General features: G+C 36.5%; 1 protein-coding gene across 2 annotated transcripts in view; it reads right to left on the bottom strand.

Annotated features, from left to right (window-relative positions):
• Nucleotides 1–812: 812 nt before the first annotated feature.
• The window catches only part of LOC149806267 (multidrug resistance-associated protein 1-like), a 225855-nt gene continuing 201016 nt past the window's right edge, over nt 813–25651 (bottom strand). For both annotated transcript variants that reach the window (XM_089951214.1, XM_089951215.1), the window contains exons 28-30: nt 22364–22530; nt 12946–13140; nt 813–9829 (exon numbers count right to left, since the gene is read on the bottom strand). In XM_089951214.1, the coding sequence (XP_089807340.1) occupies nt 9718–9829; nt 12946–13140; nt 22364–22530 (474 nt within the window). In that variant the 3' untranslated portion in view covers nt 813–9717. The remainder of the gene's footprint in view (nt 9830–12945; nt 13141–22363; nt 22531–25651) is intronic.

Here is a 25651-nt window from a genome sequence, read left to right as displayed (position 1 = left end):
CTATGTTGAAAACGTTATTACTAATTCTCCTAGATGGCTGGTCATATTGACATTGTGCTTGCACCAAAAAGACTGACTAATTACAATATCCACTTTGTACTACATAGAAGTGGTGCCAATCTGATATTAAATATGGCACCCATGGCATTGATTTTGAAAACCTTGTTACTGTTGCTCCTCCACAACATAAAGTCAACATGGGGTTTCCACCAGAAGATTTCTTATGATGCATTTTTGGTTCCAAATGAAAAAGGTGCCAAGGAGACATCCAATATGTCCACCACACCAGTTCATTTGAAAATCTTTTTATTGCTGAAGAATATTAGTGATGGTTCCAAAACTCAGCATTTAAAAGGAATAAATGATTTTCCTGGAAATTCTTTTGAGCCAGTAGAACATCAGCCCCACTGAGGGACTTGTTCATGAAATTGTGGCATCAGTCCCACAGAGCGACTTGTTCATGAAATCAGTGAAAGCCATGTATGCTTACTATCAATGCAAGATTATCTACATTATGCCACGTTGTAAGATACTGTTGAATTAGTTACACTGGTCTGAATTTTAAGTACAATGTTTTAGTCATTGTCATTTTTGTTCTTAAAATAAAAATATGACCAATAGAGTAAAAAATAGTCTCACAAAAAGACATTGTTTTCACTTACTGTATGAAATATGTTTTGCACTGGCTTATTTCCCGGCACACACCTAATATACAAATTTTACAGTATGCAGAAATGAGTCAAGGTCTAATTCATCAAATACAGGTGAAAGTAATGTTATCTATAAGTTCATAAATGAAAGCAAACAAACAATCTTGGTAATCATGTATTTTTATTGTCCTGATGTAGGCTTTACTTTACATTCATAATAAAAAAAACTGCAAAAAGAGCTACTTACAAAGTTAAACTTGGCTTAGTTCTCAGCAATTCAGTAACCTTGCTCATAATAAATTTCTACTGAGACCAGGTACACAGCACAAAAGTCACATTCTATAAATTTCTACTGAGACCAGGTACACAGTTTAAAAGTCACATTTTATAAATTTCTACTGAGACCAGGTACACAGTTTAAAAGTCACATTCTATTAAATATCATGTAATACAATTAAATGTAAAAAGTTCTGTAAGGCAAATTTTACAAAATGTAAAATATGAGATCTCTTCAGATCTGATTTATATTCCCCTAAAAGTGCCAATTTAAAAATATATCCTTGGCTAAACTTAATACAAACTGCTTCAAGGAGCAATACGACTTTTTGAAGCCAGATTTGTACAAAATAATTTTTCTGGTATACAGTAATCATATGGATGATACCAAGAGTTTTTTCCAATACAATTTTTTGTCAAGAAAATGGTTTATTGGTAGATGACAAAATAAAGTATATCATTTTCATGAAGTTATTATTTCTTTTTCTCATGAGTAGCACATTACTCCTTCATTATAACACCACCCTATTTTAACACACCCTCATTTTAAAACCACCTTCTTATAATGTTGTCCATCACAGCCATAAAAAATACTGCCTTGTAGTTAATCAATGTTTCCTCTGATCTTTCCCACTCCATTTGATATATTTTGACATTAATGTTGGGGTGTGAGGCCAGAATGCATGTCCAATCAAACAGATGGAATTTTCCAAAACTGCATTGTGTTAGCATAAGGGAGCCAATTACTACTGGGTATAGCAAACTTAAACGTTACGTCTAAGCTCTACTTGCATGAAATCAATAGGGAGATTATTTATCTTCCAAAAAATTGTGTACATAACGTTCGTATTGTCTTTTGAATGATGAGAGCAAACTACCGCTTTGACAGGATTTGAACTGGCTGGTACTCTCGATTTTGCACTGCTAGTCACAAGACAATCCAAAGTTTGCAGACTAACAGTCACATGATGCCAGCAAAAATCACACTGAAATGTGCCCTCTGCATGGTGACTGTTTTTTTCCAGGTGGCTGCAAGAGCAACATGCTTCTGTTTGCTGTTATCAGAATTAACATGTTGAAAAGTGTGTGTCCCTTTGTTGATTTTTTAAAATAAACATTACGTGACTTTAATTTTTCATTTTTGTTTTAAATTACTGGAAAGGATCTTTTTGTTGGTATCACGTAACTATTAAACCTCTGACATCATGAACATGTAGTGAGAATGTCTTAACTGATGCATATAATTTTATGACCACTGAATGAAGTGGGATTCATTGCCATAATTGCCTTATGGTGGCAACCATTATAATGATGGGTCTTACAGTGATGGCACGATACACTTTGCATTGAATTCACAGTTAATCACATAACTACATCAGATAGAATTACAAAAACAAACAGCACAAACAAACAAAAAATTAAGTGAATATAAGAAAAATAATTAAACCCCACCTTACTGTCTTTATAGTAAACAGTAAATATACAAACAACTTTTCAAAAATATGTCCTTCAGCAGATTACAAGAAACAAACTAGGAATAATATAAAACCAAAACCAACTACAAGGACTTTGCGTCTCTAAAACATTTACGGACAAAAATAAAATAACTTCAAACTGTTGACATTAATGTGCTCATCTACATTTTCATTCAAATTAATACTGTCTCCATGACAATACTAAATTCATGCATGTGTGCATCCATCCATAAATTACAGACATAAACACATTCTTTAATGAGAAGGAATAGAATGGAAAACACCATGCATATTTCTGTTATAACAATGTGAAAATAAGTGCTTACAAGCCGCCTGTATGTAAGTGGTCAGCGATTTGACTTGTACCAATTTTTTTATAACCAAGAATAATAATATATTAAGTGTTTTCTTCAGGCTGTGCCCTTGTGCTTTTGAGCATGGTAAAATTTCAAAGGCACACAAAAATGACAGTGTGTATCCTTTAAAAGCTTACATTCTGTGTGCTGACTAGATTAAAAGACTCAGATCATGTAGTAAGGTTATTAGTAGTCAAGACTACCTCAAGTTCTGATAAAAATATGAGTAGATTGTAAAGAATTAAATAACAGATTTTGCCATGCTGAATATTTAGGTCAGTGAAGATGATGATTATGTTAAGTACTATGCATTTTAGGGGCTGTGGGTGATTGTGTGTGTGATTTAGATTTTTAACATAGCTTTAAAAAAATTAAGTGATATTGCTACGATGTCTGCAGTATGGCCGTTTATAGTGATGTCTAGCACTGGGGCATCATGCTGTAGACATGTAGCATGATGTCCCACCCAGTCACATTATCCTGACACCAGGCCAACCAGTCCTAACACTAACTCTTAATGCTGAGCACCAAGCAAGGCAGCTGTTGGTACCATTTTTGTAAGTCTTTGGTATGACTTGGCTGGGGATCGAACCCACGATCTCCCACATCTGAGGTGGATGCTCTAACCACTAGGCCATCACAGTGGTTGAGGGACTGTAGGAAATGAGTATGATTTAAGTTCTATGCGTTTTAGGGGCTGTAGGAAATGAGCATGATCTAAGTACTATTTTATTTCAGGGGCTGTAGGAAATGAGTGCAAGTACTATACATTTATGGGGCTGTAGGAAATGAGCATGATTAAGTACTATACATTTTAGGTGCTGTAGGAAATGAGCATGATGCAAGTACTATACATTTTAGGGGCTGTAGGAAATGAGTGTGATGTAAGTACTATGCATTTTAGGGGCTGTAGGTAATGAGTGTGATTAAGTACTATGCATTTTAGGGGCTCTAGGAAATGAGTGTAAATACTATGCACTTTAGGGGCTGTAGGAAATGAGTGTGATGTAAGTACTATGCATTTTAGGGGCTGTAGGTAATGAGTGTGATTAAGTACTATGCATTTTAGGGGCTGTAGGAAATGAGTATGATCTAAGTACTATTTTATTTTAAGGGCCGTAGGAAGCGAGTGTAAATACTATGGATTTTAAGGGCTGTAGGAAATGAGTGTGATGTAAGTACTACGCATTTTAAGGGCTGTAGGAAATGAGTGTGATGTAAGTACTATGCATTTTAGAGGCTGTAGGTAATGAGTGTGATTAAGTACTATGCATTTTAGGGGCTGTAGGAAATGAGTATGATCTAAGTACTATTTTATTTTAGGGGCCGTAGGAAACGAGTGTAAATACTATGCATTTATGGGGCTGTACGAAATGAGTGTGATGTAAGTACTATGCATTTTAAAGGCTGTAGGAAATAAGTGTTATGTAAGCACTAGGCATTTTAAGGGCTGTATGAAATGAGTATGATGTAAGTACTATGCATTTTAAGGGCTGTAGGAAATGAGTGTGATGTAAGTATTATGCATTTTAGGGACTGCTGGAAATGAATGACAATGACAACAGGAGTACTACCTAAGCATCTGATACCAGTACAGGAAGTGATAGCTCCAACATTCAAATGTAAAGAATGCATAAGATAATATGGCTGAATTGACTCAAATAAAAAATAAAATTGGATTTCTTTTCAACTGTACAGCAACTGAATAGAAACTAATCACTAAGATAAGTGTAGTCATTAAATTCTTATCTGTAGACAGTCTTATCTTTTGTAAGAAAATGAGAACATTTCACAATAATTTAACATGAATGACGCATTCTAGTACAATTATTGCAACTAAATGGAATTTAATACAAATATTCATTACTGTGGTACCATAAGAAATGAGTAATATTCAAAGTATATAATGAAACAATAGTCAAAGATCCTTTCCTTTAAAAGCAGCAGAAACACTATTTTTGCGCAACAAATAACTATACATACAAAAGTGAAAAACTAAAGTGTACAGCCTGAAAAGTTAACTTTGTTGTGGGCATTTACTGTCAACCTTGTCAACAGTAGCAACCCATGAGGAAAGGCAAAACTGTCCTTTGTATAAAGGTGATCTTTGTATGCAGGTTTGCCATTAAAAATTGGGTTTTTAACAAATTCTGCACAGTGAATATTATCATCATCATTCTTACATTGTCAAGATTGTTTTATGTAAGAAAATCATACAATGCATGAATAAGCTGTTTTCTCTCAAATTTATGTTCTATAAAAGGTTACTGTATCCTGCCATTTTGTGTTCCATACAAGGTTACTGTATCCTGCCATTTTGTGTTCCATACAAGGATACTGTATCCTGCCATTTTAATCCATCCTATAAACAAAATCATCACTGTCTTAAAATAATTGCTGATCTTAGTTTCTTTCTGAAAAAGATTAATTTCACTAACGATATACATCTTACATATGGCTGTAAAACAGAGGACTGACTCTTGCATTTGCCAGCTTGATAAAATTTGACTTGGAAAAGAGGGCTGACTCTTGGATTTGCCAGCTTGAATAAATTAGGCTTGGAAAAGAGGGCTGACTCTTGGATTTGCCAGCTTGAATAAATTAGGCTTGGAAAAAGCTGTTCATGCTTCAAAAGCAATATGGATTAGCCAGGTGCTCAACTCATCGAGATCAAAGGACAGTTGGCTTATGTGACGAGGCCTGTGAAATCAGAAGTAATATATTGCTATTTTTGTGACCCATGAACTTAAACTGCACCTGCCTTTAAAGACAAGTTTTAAATATTGAATGACCCCTGACCCTAATGAAAAAGGATGCAAGGTTTTTTGATCCGAGACAGCTTAATTCAGATGCAAAATGAAGATAATGAACTGTATCTGTCACACTCACACAAAAACTGTACCTGTCACACTCACACAAAAACTGTACCTGTCACACTCACACAAAAACTGAGTTCTGAGTCTGCTGCAAATAATACTTTTCCCATTATACAGCAAATGAATTGCTTTGACTCTCTCATGTAAAGATAAAACTCCTTGATTTCTAACCCAACACATTGGTTGTTGTTGTTATGTGTTTAACACCATTATTCAGCACACAAGAGGCTGTACATGGCAGCAACTATATTTAGTGAAGAAAGAACAAGGGCAAGCCCTGGGAAGAACCAATGACCCACAGGAAAGTACTGGCAAGCTTTCTCACATGTCCTCATTGGCTGAGCCTGAGACTCAAACCCAGGACAGAGGTGATCTGTAAAGGCAAGCATCTAAAACCATTCAGTCACTCGGGGCCATGACAGTGTGTCTGGAGTCTAATCTATTTTCACTTGAGCACATAAAACACATAAGCAAATATGATATTTGTCTTCTATGTTGACCATTCGGCAGGACCCTTAATGCCTGAGAGGTCTAAGGCACTCACCATTACAAAGCATTCACACATCTCAAATATGTCTATGTGAGTTCAGGTCTCGGCTTTACCAACATGGATATGCAAGAAAGCTTGCCATAAAGCATCCAGTTGGTTGGTGGCTCTTCGAAGGTTCTTCTGCCACCTAATTCAGTGACTACCACATTTAGCCCATCATGTGTTGGAAAATTTGTGTAAAGCCAAATATTCATTATCTGTCAGCAAGGTTCCATACCTAAATCACATTCCTTAATATGGAAACAATACACCTGTCAAATCTAGATTAGTACATACATGAAAAAAGCATATACAGAAAACAAGTGTACCACGGTGTTCTGATATACAGAAAACAAGTGAACCATGGTGTTTTGATATACAGAAAACAAATGTACCACGGTGTTCTGATATACAAAAAACAAGTGTACTACCGTGTTCCAATATACAGAAAACAAGTGTACCACAGTGTTCCGATATTGCTGTAGCAAAAATAATTACACTTATATGTGTGCAGAAGAAAAGCAAATTTCCACATCTGTAGATTCTTATGTTTCGACTGAAGTGAATATCCAGACTCCTAACCTAGTAATGGTTCTACTTTTCCCTCCATTCACTGATCATATTTCTATGAAAAGATGTTAAATGGATTATTTTACACATGATACTAAATTTTGCTTCATTTCTAAATCTTGCTGATAACCAATTCAGAGATTTCTCCTGCCACTAATAACTACCATGATTTAATAAACAAGGGATCCAACTGGACCTGAGATTGCTTACCAAGTTGACCTTTTCATAACAGCCAAATGCATCAGAAATGCACAAACATACCTACCTCATTTTTAAACGCAACTCAATAATTTCACTCCCGACATTAAATATGAAACATTTTATGTGCTTAAAAGTATGAATATTTTTAATGGTATATTTTGATTTAAAACTACATTTTTATGCTTTACATTACAGATTACTGAATTTTAACCCTACAGTGTATTATTCTGCATTTTTTACACAACATAATTCATAGACATTCATTAAATTAACTTTTCATGTTAAAAACTGTTTTCCAAGGGAGAGAACTCAATTCTTAACCCCAAACCAGTAATTCTTAACAGATCTGATCATAGGTTATTTCCCTAACATTAATAAGCAGACTGCTATTGTGGCCACCACAATGAAAGATTACCTAATTAATATGTTTTATGGAACCCATCTAAGAGCTTGATGATATAATTATAGATTCCAAGTCTGATCAAAATTGGATCAGAAGTGCGGCCTTCAAAAACTGGTAACATGCTCAGCCAGTCAGATGCTTCATTATGCATGGATCTTGCTATTACTGAGTTCATCTGAGCCCTTAATCATATAAGCATATATTCTGAATCTGATCAAAACTGAATCAGAAATATGGACTCCATGTTAACCCCTCAAAAATATGCATGAATCTCACTCAATATTGTCCAAGATACTGATCTTATAAACCCATGGTCCAATTTATATTATAATGAGACCATAAATATTCAGTCAAGAGTAGCAATACACAAGTTTTTGAGAGACATACAATGGACGCAAGGCCATACCACAGCTAACCTGGAGTTACAACCATGAGAGCTAAAATAAACATGTAATCTGTGCAGTTTTGATATTTTATTGTAGTTAAATATTGAATTTGAAAAGCAACTGAAGACGCAGATTACTTCAGTTTTAGTTTAATTTACTTGAAGGTTTCATAGCATTTAAATACAAAAATACTGCATTTCTGGTTACTGTCAATCAACAAATCCTTTGTGGAGAACTCTCTATTCAAGTTGTATTGTATGTCTGTCTTAGTTAGGGAAATAACCTATGAATAAAATTCTTGTTATGAAATGGGAAACAACTTAAATTCTTTTTACAAGGAATCTATTTAAAAATGGCAAACATTTACATTGTTTTAAAACAACAATAAATGTTTTTAATAAACATTAAACCATTAAATCCACCAAATTGGTTGACAATAAAATTACACATGGACATCTCTGTAAAAGTGTTCATCAAATAAGTATGTATGGTTCATATTTAGTTGACAACATAAAACTAATGAAAGCTGTCAACACACTACATACATGATTAGAACTTAACACAGTAAGAAACATCCATTACACAAAAACATTAACTAATGACAGGCAAGACCAAAAGGATAAATTACTTCTTCTTGAACTTATTCTGCAACATACAAAAGTCTTGCATTTGGCAACTTTTAAATCATTGGTTCATTTGGGAATGTCATAACTGCTGCTAAGTGTAATTCAAGTTGAGGTAAAAGTAATAAATAGTTAACACTATTCTATATTTCTTTATTTTTCTGAAGCTTCCATCCAGACATCCAAAGCTTCTATTTAAACATCCAATCTTCTATCTAGACATCCAAGTTGGATGCTAAATATTAAAGTTATTCCTGTCGTCACAAAAATCTGATCATACAATAGTACCATGGAGTAAAACTGACACAAACCTTAAAATTATCTGACAACCAGGCATCCACTGTACCCAACCTGTGTTGCAAAAGTGGCATCACTGAAAGTCAAATCAACAAAACTACAGCATCTGATTAAATTATCATGTTTACAGTACTTATAGAATTATTATCATGTTTATTATCATGTTTACAGTACTTATAGAATTATTATCATGTTTACAGTACTTATAGAATTATTATCATGTTTACAGTACTTATAGAATTATTATCATGTTTACAGTACTTATAGAATTATTATCATGTTTACAGTACTTATAGAATTATTATCATGTTTACAGTACTTATAGAATTATTATCATGTTTACAGTACTTATAGAATTATTATCATGATGTTGAACCTAATCTGCAGGAATTTAATTGTGTCTATACAGAAATTATACATGTAGGTTGTTAGGAGAATTGGTCATGATCTATGGAACAATATAGGAAATTAATAAAGGTTTATAAAGTACTATATTAATTGACTGGCTTAATGATCCTACAAATCAGTATGTACTATTCAAAGTTTGGTAAAGTTACTCTCCCTGAGTTACAGTACTCTTTGTCTCACCTAAATGAACAATGTTTTCAACAGTTACCACAGCAATGGTAACATTAATGCTGAAGTCTGAGGTTAAACCTTTCCTTACTGAGATATGATATACAGGGTGGTTGATAAGTGCAGAGACATACATGAAAACATGCATGTAGGTGAGACATTGGGTTGAAAACTTGCTATTACCATGTGTATGGTCAATGAATCAGAAAATGTTAGTGTATATGAAAGAAAAATAACATCTTATTGGTACATTTCACTGACACACAACATTTAAACTCTTACTTCTTAATGGGTATAAATACTCCAAACAATTTAAAATCTGGAAATGCTCCTGACTTTAAAACCATAAATAGCCTGAATTCTAGACAAGAATTCCCATTAAAATTTGGCACTTTAAATCATCCCTTTTTAAATGATACTATTAATGTTTAACAGACTAAAAAGATGTTCTGTAGGCTGCCTCTCAGCTTTCTTCATGCTTAGATCTGGTATGCTGCATCTATATCAGCCCTGCATCCCTGGTCATCCCATAGAAAATGCTGTCAGAGTTTTCCAAGAGATTATCCGTGGTGTCAAGTTCTTTAATCCTTCCTGAATCCAAAACCATCACTCTGTAAATAAATATAAAAAATATCAACAATAGTTTTCAGCTATCTCCAACACGGACAAAAATGAGTTTGCCACATAGCAATATCATTTTAAAATTGTTAGAGACAAAATCTCACTGACAAAAATTGAATTAATGCAATAAGATGTACAGTTCTCTTGAATTAGTGTGTGTGTGTGTGATTTGGATTTTTAACATATCTTTAACAATTTTTCAGTCATATCACTATGATGTCTGCAGTGTGGCAGTTTATAGTGATGTCTAGCACTGGGGCATAATGCCGCAGACATGTATCATCATGTCCCACCCAGTCACATCATCCTGACACCAGGTCGACCAGTCCTAACACTAACTTTTCAATGCTGAGTGCCAAGCAAGGCAGTTGTTAGTATCATTTTTGTAAGTCTTTGGTATGACTCGGCACCCTTTTGGTTATGACTCCAGCATGCTAACAAGTAAGAAACTCCCGTGACTCATACATGTGACATAACAGAGAAGTCAGCTTGGGGACAAATTAGGAGCTTTGCAAAATTTGGTTGGGGTTCTAACTTCAAAAGAGGGAGGATTTTAAATGAGAATGGCAAATGTTTCACTGCTGCCATGTCTCAGACTTCCTTAATCCCAAAGAGGATTCAAAGCTTTGGTCACTATGTGAGCAGGTTTTGTCCATTTGTATCAACCCTTTAGGTGCAATTTCTGAGTCAAGGAACACTTTTGACTAAATCTGAAAAATCGATTGGAGATTATATTGTGCTATAAGTGGTCAAATAGCACATACATCTTTACCCACAGTCCATGCAGTTTCCATGATCATAGAATTCAGTGATGGCTCATGTGTTGTTGCATTTAATTTGTTGCACGACGCATAATGTTGCATATTTGTTGCACGACACATAATGTCACTATAGCAGATTTGAAAATCAGCTTAATATGAATGGCAAAATGCATATTCATGTCCTGTGAATCTGATTCCAGCCAATGAAATTCCCATTTCCATTCATCATTTAAATTTCTTTTATATATTTTGGTTGCTTAGATTTTGGTACTTTAGCATTTGGAGACAATGCACACTTACATACCTTGACAAAATTTAAACATCGAAGCTAAACTGATCCTGTTTTATGCTGACTAAGCTCTTTAGCAATCCATCCTTAATCAATGAATGTCTTCAATCCTTTCAGAATTACACCTGATCATGCAAAGTATAATCCATCTTGACAAATTTCAAACACTCAAGCCAACTGACCCTGCTGATAATCCATCTTGACAAATTTCAAACACTTAAGCCAACTGACCCTGCTGATAATCCATTTTGACAAATTTCAAACACTCAAGCCAACTGACCCTGCTGATAATCCATCTTGACAAATGTCAAACACTCAAGCCAACTGACTGTGCTGATAATCCATCTTGACAAAGTTCAAACACTCAAGCCAACTGACCGTGCTGATAATCCATCTTGACAAAGTTCAAACACTCAAGCCAACTGACCCTGCTGACAGAATGAGAGGAATGTTGTTTTATGCTACTTGAAGGTAACAACTAAACTGTATTTCCCTGTTTAAGCCTGTTTACAGTCACATGATCACAGGCAGTATTACAGTAAATATACTTCACTGGATGCAAAGTGTGGGGAAAATAAATGGATAAAACAAATTTTCATTAATACTTTTGTGTATGTGGCATATTTCAGTGGGAGACATGGGAGTCGTTCTTCATCTCCTCCTGGCAGGGAGGTTTAATAGATGTTATTAGTCACCACTCAACAAAATGCAGAAGGAGGCACTGTGTTGCACATCACGAGCCTGCAGTGGGTGATATCAGTGATATAGTTTTCTGGTCCCTTAGGCTATTATATCAAGAGTTTACTTTAGTCTGCTTGAGAAGATACAACCATCTTTTGAATCCATGCATCAACCAGAACTCTTCCCTTTGATGAATTACATTAACGAAATCCAGGCCAGAACTGGGGATGACCAGACCACCCCAGCAAATGGGAAGCAATGCCTGTACCTTCTTCCTTGATTTTGTTGTTGCTCAGATTCAGTGTTTGCTCAAAGATTAATGACTGATGTTAAGTATACCATGTAAAGTTTCATATAAACTGATACTATGACTACACTACTACATCTGAGAAAAACAAGATTTTTCTTGGATTCCTCCTGATTGTCTGGACAAGGCTACTCTAGCTGCTGATATGTTATGACCTGAAAGCCAATGGATAACAGCCAGGGACTAGTTCTCACCATAGCCAGGGACTTGTTCTCACCATAGCCAGGGATTAGTTCTCACCATAGCCAGGGACTTGTTCTCGCCATAGCCAGGGATTAGTTCTCACCATAGCCAGGGACTAGTTCTCACCTTAACCAGGGACTAGTTCTCACCATAGCCAGGGACTAGTTCTCACCATAGCCAGGGACTAGTTCTCACCATAGCCAGGGACTTCTTCTCACCATAGTCAGGGACTAGTTCTCACCATAGCCAGAGACTAGTTCTCATCATAGCCAGGGACTAGTTCTCACCATAGCCAGGGACTTGTTCTCACCATAGCCAGGGACTAGTTCTCACCATAGCCAGGGACTAGTTCTGAATCAGGAGTTTACATTAACAGATGGAATGTTCACATGTTGTAGCCCATGATGGTACTGAATCATGGATGGTCATTAAGAGATGAGGTGTTCACCTGTTATAGTCCATGATGGTACTGAATCATAGATGGTCATTAAGAGATGAGGTGTTCACCTGGTATAGTCCATGATGGTATTGAATCATGGATGGTCATTAAGAGATGAGGTGTTCACCTGTTATAGTCCATGATGGTACTGAATCATGGATGGTCATTAAGAGATGAGGTGTTCACCTGTTTATATTCCCAGACGGTACTGAATCATGGGCGGTCAGTAAGAGATGAGATTTCACCTGTGTATAGTCCATGATAGTATTGAATCATGAGTGAACATTAAGAGATGGGGTGTTCACCTGTTTATTGTTCATTATGTGGTATTTACCTGATGCAGTCTATGATGGAATCAATTTGGCAAGTGATTGCTGAGACAGGGTGTTTACCTGTTACAGTCTAACAATAAGACATGGGCAATTGTTGGGGGATGTGGTGTTTACCTGTTGTAGTCCATGATGGTGTTAATTCTATGAGCAATGGTGAGGACTGTGCAGTCCTTGAATTCCTGTCTAATGGTCTCCTGAATTAAATCATCAGTCTCAAGGTCCACTGCTGCAGTTGCCTCATCTAGGACCAGTACCTTACTCTTCCTGAGTAGAGCTCGTGCAAGACATATCAGCTGCCTCTGACCAACACTGTGAAAAAGACAGAATATTTACTGTACTGTGATAAACCAACACTGTAACAAGGACAGAATATTTACTATACTGTGATAAACCAACACTGTAACAAGGACAGACTATTTACTGTACTGTGATAAACCAACACTGTAACAAGGACAGAATATTTAATGTACTGTGATAAACCAACACTGTAACAAGGACAGAATATTTACTGTACTGTGATAAACCAACATTGTGACAAGTAAAGAACATGTAATGTAATAAACCAACACTGTAACAAGGACAGAATATTTACTGTACTGTGATAAACCAACACTGCAACAAGGACAGAATATTTACTGTACTGTGATAAACCAACACTGTAACAAGGGCAGAATATTTACTGAACTGTGATAAACCAACAATGTGACAAGTAAAGAACATGTAATGTAATAAACCAACACTGTAACAAGGACTGGACTGAACATGTAATGAAATAAATGAACATGTACTGAAATAAACCAACACTGTAACAAGGACAGAATATTTACTGTACTGTGATAAACCAACACTGTAACAAGGACAGAATGCTTAGTGGTTAGAGCGTCCGCCTTGGATGTGGGAGGTCGTGGGTTTGATCCCCGGCCAAGTCATACCAAAGACTTACAAAAACGGTACTAACAGCTGCCTCGCTTGGCGCTCAGCTTTAAGAGGTTAGTGTTAGGACTGGTTGGCCCGGTGTCAAGATAATGTGACTGGGTGGGACATCATGCTACATGTCTGCGGCATGATGCCCCAGTGCTAGACATCACTATAAACTGCCACATTGCAGACATTGTAGCGATATGACTGAAAAATTGTTAAAGCTACGTTAAAAATCTAAATCACACAAGGACAGAATATTTACTGTACTGTAATAAACCAACATGATAAACCAACACTGTAACAAGGACAGAATATTTACTGTACTGTGATAAACCAACACTGTAACAAGGACAGAATATTTACTGTACTGTAATAGACCAACACTGTAACAAGGACTGGACTGAACATGTACTGAAATAAACAAACACTGTAACAAGGACAGAATATTTACTGTACTGTAATAAACTAACACTGTAGCAAGGAATGTGTGTGTGATTTGGATTTTTAATGTAGTTTAACAATTTTTCAATCATATTGCTACAATGTCTGCATTGTAGCATTTTATAGTGATGTCTAGCACTGGGGCATCATGCTGCAGACATGTAGCATCATGTCTCACCCAGTCATATTATCTTGACATAAGACCAACCAGCCCTAACACTAACCTCTTAATGCTGAGTGCTAAGAGAGCCAGCTGCAAGTACCATTTTTAAAAGTCTTTGGTATGACTTGGCCAGAGTTCAAACCTGTGTCTTCCCACTTCCAAAGCAGATGCACTAACCACTTAGACCACTGGAGCAGTATGTACTAAGGAATGAAAATGTAATGTAGTTAACAAACATGGTAACAAGTACAGAATAATTACTGTACTGTAAAAAACCAACACTAACAAGGACAGAACAGTTGCTGTATTGCAAAAAACCAACACTGTAAGAAGTACTGAACATCTAATGTAATAAATTAACACTAAAAAGTACAGAACATTTACTGTACAGTAATAAACCATGCTGTAACAAGGACAGAACATTTACTTTCTGTTATAAACCAACACCTGTAATAAGGACAGAACATGTACTGTAATAAACCACTGTAACAAGGACAAAACATGTACGGTAATAAACCACTGTAACAAGGACAAAACATGTACGGTAATAAACCACTGTAACAAGGACAGAACATTTAATGTACTGTAATAAACCACTGTAACAAGGACAGAACATTTAATGTACTGTAATAAACCACTGTAACAAGGACAGAACATTTAATGAACTGTAATAAACCAGTGTAACAAGGACAGAACATTTAATGTACTGTAATAAAACAATGGTGTAACAGGGATAGAACATTTTACTGTACTGCAATAAACACTAACAAGGACAGAATAATTTACTGTACTGTAATAAACACTAACCAGAATATAACATCTTCTGTAATCCCCAAGTGAGGATATAATTTCCAGCGAGCACATTAAATATAAAAAGACTGAAAAGTATCATTTGATTATTGTATCCTCCATCTTTTCAAGAAAAAGTGCCCTGGGTTGCCTTTATGGAGCACTTTCATTGCTTTTGTTTTCATTATTACTTGTTATCACATTTACACAAATTTCCATTAAACTACCACGGTAAATTCACACAAGCAGTTTTCTTTGATATAAAGTTATTGTTCAGTTATCAATTTCTGTTCTTATTCAATATCACAGTTTCTATATATGCATTAGAATTGTATTTTCAAAGTTACTGCAAGATTTTAAAAAGAGTGAAATCTTGTTTCCAAATTTTGAATCCAACCTTTTAGAATATTAAGCAGTGCCATAATTCCATTCTTATTCCATTCTCTTCCTTATGTCTGATCAGCTGAGCAATCACTCCTGGTATTGGTATCAGATGCTGAAGCAATTTGTATCCCATAGTTCTCTTAATACAGGGTACATATATTTGTATCCCATGGTCTCTTAATACAGGGTACTTGCATTTGTGGGCCCTGAGTGGCAGAGTGGTCTAAAGCGCTCTTCGTTACGGATCACTGCCATCTCACCACTGTCTGCATGGGTTCGAGTCTCGGATTCGTCCAATGTGGGTATGTGAGAAAGCTTGCCAGTAGCTTCTTGTGGGTCGGAGGTTCTTTCCAGGGTTTTCCCGGGTTCTTCCTCCACCATTAACACTGGCTGCCATGTATAGCCATGTGCTGAAAAATGGCATTAAACCCTACAACAACAACAACTTGCATTTGTATCCCATGGTCTCTAAATACAGGATACTGAACTCTAAATCTGGCCCACTATTCTAATATGTACCAATGGTACATCTGACCCACTAGTCTAATAAATGTACCAATAGTAACAGGCATATCTGTCCCACTAGTCTAATATATGTACCAATAGTACATCTGTCCCACTAATCTAATATATGTACCAATAATAACAGGCACATGTGGCCCACAAGTCTAATATTCGTACCAATAGTAACAGGCACATGTGGCACACTAGCCTAATATGTACAAATAGTAACAGGCACATGTGGCCCACTAGCCTAATATGTACCAATAGTAACAGGCACATCTGTCCCACTAGTCTAATATATGTACCAATAGTACATCTGTCCCACTAGTCTAATATATGTATCAATAATAACAGGCACATGTGGCCAACAAGTCTAATATATGTACCAATAGTAACAGGCACATGTGGCCCACTAGCCTAATATGTACCAATAGTAACAGGCACATGTGGCCCACAAGTCTAATATATGTACCAATAGTAACAGGCACATGTGGCCCACTAGCCTAATATGTACCAACAGTAACAGGCACATCTGGCCTACTAGTCTACTTGACATGGCATTGTTAAAGGTAATTAGTGCCAGCTAGATCTCTGATGTGCCAAACATAATTACAATGCATTTATCTTGGTAAATTCTAGTGTGGACATGGAGATATATTTCAGGTGTCATGATAGTCCATGTAAGTATAAATAATGGAAATGAGCTTTCAAGTAGCATCTTATGGTCAATCCTGAAGCTGAACAGACAAAGTAACAACATGGGCCTTGCATGAAACCCATGCAAAGCTAAATCAAACCATCATATGGTCAACAGACAAAGTAACAATATGGGCCATGCATGAAACTCATGCAATGCCAGATCAAACCATCATATGGTCAACAGACAAAGTAACAATATGGGCCATGCATGAAACTCATGCAAAGCCAAATCAAACCATCATATGGTCAACAGACAAAGTAACAATATGGGCCATGCATGAAACTCATGCAAGGCCAAATCAAACCATCATATGGTCAACAGACAAAGTAACAATATGGGCCATGCATGAAACCCATGCAAAGCCAAATCAAACCATTATATGGTCAACAGACAAAGTAACAATATGGGCCATGCATGAAAACCATGCAATGCCAAATCAAACCATCATGTGGTCAACAGACAAAGTAACAATATGGGCCATGCATGAAACCCATGCAAAGCCAAATCAAACCATTATATGGTCAACAGACAAAGTAACAATATGGTCCATGCATGAAACCCATGCAATGCCAAATCAAACCATCATATGGTCGACAGACAAAGTAACAATATGGGCCACACATGAAACCCATGCAATGCCAAATCAAACCATCACAGCCTATCAGAAGCGCATGGAACAAAAACTGCAGGAAGAGAGTTCAGTGTAGGAGAGTCTTCTGTTTTGGAGTGGAGAAGAATGGCAGAAAGACAAGAAAATGCCAAGGATAAACAGACAGAGGGACAATCACAAAGTATCTGGACAAAGAGAGTGGAGTCCTTGAATGGGGAATGCACAGAAGACAGGATATGTCAGTATCCATCAAAGAGATTTGCTTTCAGGCAAGACATTGCAAAACAAAAGAAACAGACAACCACAAAGTGTCTGTGAGCTGCATTTTGACAGTGGCATGGTTGATAAATTCAGCAATTGATACATACAATCCAGCAATGCATAAATACAATCCAGCAATGCATAAATACAGTCCAGCAATGTATACAAACAGTCTAGCAATGTATACAAACAGTCCAGCAATGCATAAATACAATCCAGCAATGCATAAATACAGTCCAGCAATGTACACAAACAGTCCAGCAATGTATACAAACAGTCCAGCAATGTATACAGACAGTCCAGCAATGTATACAGACAGTCCAGCAATGTATACAAACAGTCCAGCAATGCATACAAACAGTCCAGCAATGTATGCAAACAGTCCAGCAATGTATGCAAACAGTCCAGCAATGTATACAAACAGTCCAGCAATGCATACAAACTGTCCAGCAATGCATACAAACAGTCCAGCAATGTATACAAACAGTCCAGCAATGCATACAAACAGTCCAGCAATGCATACAAACAGTCCAGAAGCTGAACAGAGAATGACATTTTAAGAGAAGATCAATGTTAAACATGAACGTCACCCAGTATGCAAGAATTAAGATGAACTGTTATAATGCAACATCCAGAATGATGACATTGAGGGCATAGGGAATGTCAAAAGTGACAATGACAATGAGGGCATAGGGAATGTCATAAGTGACAATGACATTGAGGGCATAGGGAATGTCAAAAGTGACAATGACAATGAGGGCATAGGGAATGTCAAAAGTGACAATGACAATGAGGGCATAGGGAATGTCAAAAGTAACAATGTCCAGAATGATGACATTGAGGGCATAGGGAATGTCAAAAGTGACAATGACAATGAGGGCATAGGGAATGTCAAAAGTGACAATGACAATGAGGGCATAGGGAATGTCAAAAGTGACAATATCCAGAATGATGACATTGAGGGCATAGGGAATGTCAAAAGTGACAATGACAATGAAAGCATAGGTAATGTCAAAAGTTACAATGGCAAAGAGGAATTTCAAGCATTTGATGCAAGACTGAATTCCATCAACGAGGCAAACCTTATAATGGCTCCTTTACTGGCCAACCCTAAAATTGGAAAGATCAATTTTCAATACTACCACTCTTTTTGTTTGTTCTTTCTTTTATGACAGCTCTATAAAAATTAATGGTATTGATAGGGTACTGTGTACTGAAAGGAAAGGCCTGAAAAATAGCAGAACACTGATTTATTGTACACCAATCGAACATTATGTAACAAAAGATGATCAATGCATTATCAGAAATGACTGACTATGGCTGCACTTGGAAAATGGAGCAAAATTTAAAAATTTTAACCACATTTTATTTCATTCACATTTCAAGGCAAAACAAAGGCCTTTTTAAACATCATTCTGGGTTGAAACTTGGGATGCACATTTTACACACAAATATACAGTAAGGTGTTACCACCTGTCCTGAAAGACAACCTCTCCTGAGAGACCCATTATTATTTTATGGCGGAAGGGGTGGTCTTTTAAGGCATGTTATACTGTAACAAAAGGTACATTGGAACAATCAGAATATGTGTAACAATTCAGTGAGATATCTTGATATCCACTGATTTAATGAGTTTTACAACTTTGAATGGCTAATTTCCAGGGAACCCAAGTTTTAAATTTAAACTGTGCTGAAACAATGCATACAAATTTCATATAGATATCTTAAATAGTTTTACAGTTTTGCGGAGGAAGTGAAAGTGTTGATAATGAATGCTTGAATAGACAGAAAAATGGATAAAACAAAACTGATAGATTATGGACAAACAGACAGACATAGCATCATATATACCCCTCCCCAGTCTTACAAGTGTGTGTATGAAAAATACGGGTTTTTAGAAGTTGTATAGCTTTTTACACGACAGTCTTGCTGAAAAAGTATATTATCAATACTTATGGGAATTTTTTAAATGAATCACACAGGTCCAGGTTTAGTTAACTCATTAAAGCCAAGTAGCTATGTAGTCCCCTGCAGCATACTTGCAGAGGGATCATCTAGGGCAGTCACAACTTTGAGCAAGAAGCTTGACTATCACGTAAGATGTGGACCTGGACTTTTGAGTACAAAACTTGACAATCGTATAAGGCATGGAACTGGACCTTTGAGCATGAAACTTGACAATCGTATAAGGCATGGAACTGGACCTTTGAGCATGAAACTTGACAATCGTATAAGGCATGGAACTGGACCTTTGAGCATGAAACTTGACAATCGTATAAGGCATGGAACTGGACCTTTGAGCATGAAACTTGACAATCGTATAAGGCATGGAACTGGACCTTTGAGCATGAAACTTGACAATCATAAAAGGTATGGACCTGGACTTCTGAGTACAAAACTTGACAATCGTATAAGGCATGGCCCTGGACCTTTGAGCATGAAGCTTGACTGTCATGTAAGATGTGGACCTAGACCTATAAGCAAGAAACTTGTCTATTGTGTAAGATATGGAACTGGACCTTTGAGCAAGAAGTTTGACTGTCATATAATGTGTGGACCTGGATAAGTTTTATAAACATGAACATAATCTCTGTGGCATCTAACATGTCTTCAGTTCTCAACCTGCCACTAGTAGTTTCAAGTTAAACTGGGTCATCATACCCATTGTCAATACTCGCCAGGAAAGATTAAGTTATCCACTCATTGAATGAGTATTAACATTTTATAACTACGACTTGCTAATTTCCAGGGAATCCAAGTTCTAAATTTAAACAGTGCTGAATATACTGACTTACTGAAAGAAGTCTGTGATATGTTTCAATACAAATGATTAAACTATTTGAATTTACTATATTTTTTATTTGAAATTACTAAAAAAAATTTATTTGAATTTACTACATTTTTTATTTGAATTTACTACGTTTTTTATCTAAATTTACTACAAATTTTTTATTTGAATTTACTACATTTTTTATTATAATTATCATGCACCATTAAATAAACATGCTAACTTCTTTTCCCCTTTAAACTTGTATTCTTGTGAGAGTAACTGGCAGAATTGGTGGAATCCTGCAATCATGAAGCCCAAATATTGTAACACTACACTAGATGTAACACTAGAATAATAGTAACACTACACTAATTGTAACACTACACTAGATGTAACACTACACTAATTGTAACACTACACTAATTGTAACACTACACTAGATGTAACACTAGAATAATAGTAACACTACACTAATTGTAACACTACACTAGATGTAACACTAGAATAATAGTAACACTACACTAATTGTAACACTACACTAGATGTAACACTAGAATAATAGTAACACTACACTAATTGTAACACTACACTAGATGTAATACTAGAATAATAGTAACACTACACTAATTGTAACACTACACTAGATGTAACACTAGAATAATAGTAACACTACACTAATTGTAACACTACACTAGATGTAACACAAGAATAATAGTAACACTGCACTAATTGTAACACTACACTAGATGTAACACTAGAATAATAGTAACACTACACTAATTGTAACACTACACTAGATGTAACTGGTTTATAAAGTATACTCACACATGGATAGTGGTCACCAATTTAAAATTTCCCTTGCTGTGACCTTGACTCTCTGGCAGAGGGCATGGCTATGGTATGTGACACAACTTCTATACATGATATATATTTGGATCAAGTTAAAACAATGTCAGTGGTTCAAAATTATACTGCAGACAAGGATAAAAGAAGTTGAGTCAGTTTTCCTTGTTGTGATCTTGACCTTCAGGCTGAGGGTGTGGGTATAGTATGTGACACAATTTCTATCCATAATATATAACTAGATAAAGTTTCTTCAAAATATCTTTAGTGGTCCAAACATTATACTCCAGACAAAGATATAATTCACAATAACATTTTCCCCAGCAGTGACCATACCCTGGCAGTGACCATGCCCTGGAGGGAAGGGATTTTTAACTATGGCATGTGACACACTATGTATTTATAACTGGCTAAAGTTTCATTAAAATATCTTCAGTGGTTCAACCATTGTATAGTGGACAAAGATATAAGTCACATAATTATAAAGTCCCTTGGTTTGACCTTGACCCTGAGAAGGGGAATGGCAATGGTATTGACATGCCATCAAGTCATGATATATACTTGAGGAATATTTCAGGAAAAGCTCTTGAAAGTTATGTACTGGAAAAGCAAGATGACATACATACAGACAGACAGACAGACAATGCCATAACATAATACACCTGGATTAAGAAATAATAAATCAGACAAAGCTTATTTTAAAGATTGTTTCTACTCTTTTACCACAATAATGATAAGTTTTATAACTATTCTGCAGAATACTATGTCTCAAATGCTCGGTTGTAACATAATCAAGAAACACTGCAATGTTGGTAGAGCAAGAAAAGTAGGTCACTGTAACATTTCATGAATGCAGATACAACATGAAAACCAAGCTAAATGCAAAACTTTATGTTGAAACCATCACCAATGCTAATGCCATCAGAGAAGTGATCAGTGTCTCACCTTTGCAGGCGAGACAAAAACCACACATGATTCACTGTTTTGGGCTGACGATCAGTGGGTTTGAATAAGGAAATGTGTGGGTTAGGCATCATTTTATGGTTAGGTGAAGTCAACTTTGCTTTTCAGTTGTGCTCAAGTGAAATTTCACAGATGAGGGTGGCTATTAATCTCATATGCTTCCTAGGATAAACTCTACACTACCTGAGATTATCGCCTCCTTCAGTGCACTGGTGTTGCAGTCCATGTGCCAGCCCTGAGACAAAATTCTTCAGGTGGGCATGTTCCAGTGCCCGCCATACCTGCTCATCAGTGTACAAATCAAATGGATCCAAATTCATCCTCAGTGTTCCAGAAAACAACACAGGTTCCTGGAATATGTACAAAGGCATAAATTCTAATTAATATTTAGCCATTATATATACTTTGCATTTTTCCACTATCCAGCCTATTAACTGTGGGCATTATGTAGGGTTAATTAATATCCAGCCTACTAACTGTGGGTAATATATAGGGCTGAACTAATATCTAGCCTAACAAATGGGTGCATTATAATAATAATAATAATAATAATGAGGACTTTGTATAGCGCCTAATCTTTGGAAGCTCTAAGCACTTTACAACATTAGACAACACCTATAAAATAAAAAACATAATGATATGATTACAAAAACAAACACCATGAAATTAGAAAACATAAAAAAAACATGCTGAGAATGTTTAAGGTAGGAAACATTATTAGGTCTTTAAGTTTGTTCTTGCAGTCGAAATAAGTGAGTTTTGAGAGCACTCTTGAATGGAATCACTGTCTTTGTGTCTAAGTTCAGTGGGCAATTCATTCCATGTTGCTGGGCCCTTGTATGCAAAAGAACGCTGTCCATATGACTTTGTTTTCATAGTGGGAATAATGAGTATACGATAGTCAGAAGAGGAGCATAAGTATCTTGCTGGTGTGTACACATGGGTGAGGTCAGATAGGTATGTTGGACTAGAGTCCGACAGTGAAACGTAGCACAGAAAACAAATTTTGTGTTTGATTCTGGATTGAATGGATAGCCAGTGTAGGGTACAGAGCAGCAGGGAGGTGTGCTCTGATCATAGTACTCTAAGTATGATCTGATCAGCTGTGTTTTGAACTTTTTGAAGTTTCTGGAGCAGATATTGAGATGAACAAGACAGAATTGAGTTACAATAGTCCAATCTTGAAAGTACTAATGAACACACAAGTGTTTTAGTGGCATCAACTGAAAGATATTTGCGAATTGAGCTGATGCATTTCAGCTCAAGATATGCAGCCTTGCATATATTCATGACATGTTGGTGCAATGTGAGAGTACTGTCCAGAGTAACACCTAGGTTTTGTACTAATTGTGTGAATTTAATGTTGGTGTTGCTGATATTTATTGTTTGAGGTAAAGGATGTGAATGAGAAAGTCTTTGTGTTGTGATCAGAATGGCCTCAGTTTTATCTTCATTCATCTGCAGCTTATTAACTGACATCCATGATTTCACATCAGAAATGCACCTCTCTACACCTTGGATGGTAGCATCAACTTCAGCTGGGTGGCTAGATTTGTATATTTGGGTGTCATCAGCATACAACTGGTGAGACACTGGATGATGATCTATGACACTTGAGAGTGACTGAGTGTATAGAATGAAGAGAACAGGTCCAAGAACAGACCCCTGTGGAACACCACAACATAGATCAACTGGGCTGGAGTGTATTCCATTTGCAGATACAATTTGTGTCCTGTTGACCAAGTAGGACTTGAATGCTAGACACATGCTGGAGACGGTGAAGTAATATATCATGGTCTATTGTGTCAAATGCTGCAAACAAATCAAGGAGGGTGAGGACTGTAATCTTTCCACTATCCAACGCAGAGAGAATGTCATTAACTACTTTTAGAAGAGTTGTTTTAGTACTGTGGCAATTGAATTTGTGGTGTCAAGCCTTTCTCTAATGGTTTGTACTTTGTCACGGACGAAATTTGCAAACATGTCCGGAAGGTCATCTGGAGAGAAGGTAGTTGGAAGTGGTGTAGATTTGTTCCTTGACATTAGCTTGTTAGTAATCTCGAAGAGCTCTTTGCAGCTGGAACTTTCCATGATCTTAGTAGTGTAGTGGGCTGATTTCGCTGCATGGACTATATTTGTGACATTCTTCTTAGCGGCTTCATAGATTTGCTTATGAATGGTGAGTCTGGTGGAAAGCCAAAGCCTCTCAGCTTTACGGCGGTCTCTTTTAGCAGTGCGAAGCTGGTCCCTAACATTGCTATACCATGGAGAACACCTTTGAATTGATACTCTGCACTTGGTAGATGGGGCATGTTTGTTAAGCAATGAACGCAGGCAGTTATTGAGTTGTTCTGCTGTAGGAGGTAAGCAAGTTGTTAGGTTTGCTTGGATGTCATGCATTAGTCTGGTTCTATTTATCAAACGGAGGTTTCTCTTAGTAGCAGATAAAGGTGGAGGGTTAGGGACTGATATGTCAAAATGGCATATAATGCAAAGGTGATCTGATGCATGGTCATGGGATACCAGGGAGGACGTAGAATGTTATCATCAGGTCTATGAAGAATCCAGTCTAAAATGTGACCATGTTTATGGGTGGGTTGGTTAACCGAATGTTTGAGGTTGAAACCATTAATGGAATCTAGGAGAGTTTATGTATGGGTTTCCAGGACAGTCAAAATGAAAGTTGAAATCTCCAAGAATAATCAGGTTGCCACCTAACTAATTTCGTACTCCAGGAGATTCGGAAACTGCTCCAAAAAAGAGAGATTCAGCCAGTTTGTTTCTTCTACTAGGAGGAGGGTGGTATAGGCAGAAAAAATAGACTGACCTTTTTTCCAGTGTGAGTGTGGTTTGGGCTGGCTGGTTCAAATGATGTGTGGTCGAAATTAAATGTTGTGGTGTGGTTAAGACATTTTATCATGGAGTTCTTTCTGATGACAGCAATTCCACCTCCATGAGAATTACAGGAGAACGACTTGATGAAGTAACCAGTGGGTGTTAGATCTGCACACTTGGGCTCATCGCCTGATGTTTTTAGCCATGTTTCTGTCAGGAAAAAGACATCAATATTCTGATCATTGATAAAATTAACTATTTCTGTGCACTTTTCCGGTGGTCCTACTGACTGGGCATTGATTAATATAATACGAAGAGGTATCTCTTGGATAGTTGACACAAAGGTTGATGAATTAATATGGATTTGAATTAGGTTATCTAGATTAATGGTCAAATCTTTTAAAAATTGTTGAGCAGAAATAAGGGAGATAACTGGAATTCTTCTTCCTGTTCTACGCCGGCCAGCTTTGAAACAACGTTTCTATTTCGCTTCTGTTTACATTTAGGTAATGATGAATGTAGTCCCAGTTCATTTAGTCTAGAGCAATACGTAGTGTGGAGAGCCAAGGAGTGATCATTTAAAGCAATTAATGAGGGTCCATCATAGCGTAAACGGGTTGACTGCGAGTATCACGT

This window comes from Sinohyriopsis cumingii, chromosome 2 (assembly GCF_028554795.1).
Source record: "Sinohyriopsis cumingii isolate HCF-2022 chromosome 2, ASM2855479v2, whole genome shotgun sequence".
Lineage (NCBI taxonomy): Eukaryota > Metazoa > Mollusca > Bivalvia > Unionida > Unionidae > Sinohyriopsis > Sinohyriopsis cumingii.
Note: the sequence above shows the minus strand (reverse complement) of the source record. Positions and strands in the feature narration are given on the sequence as shown.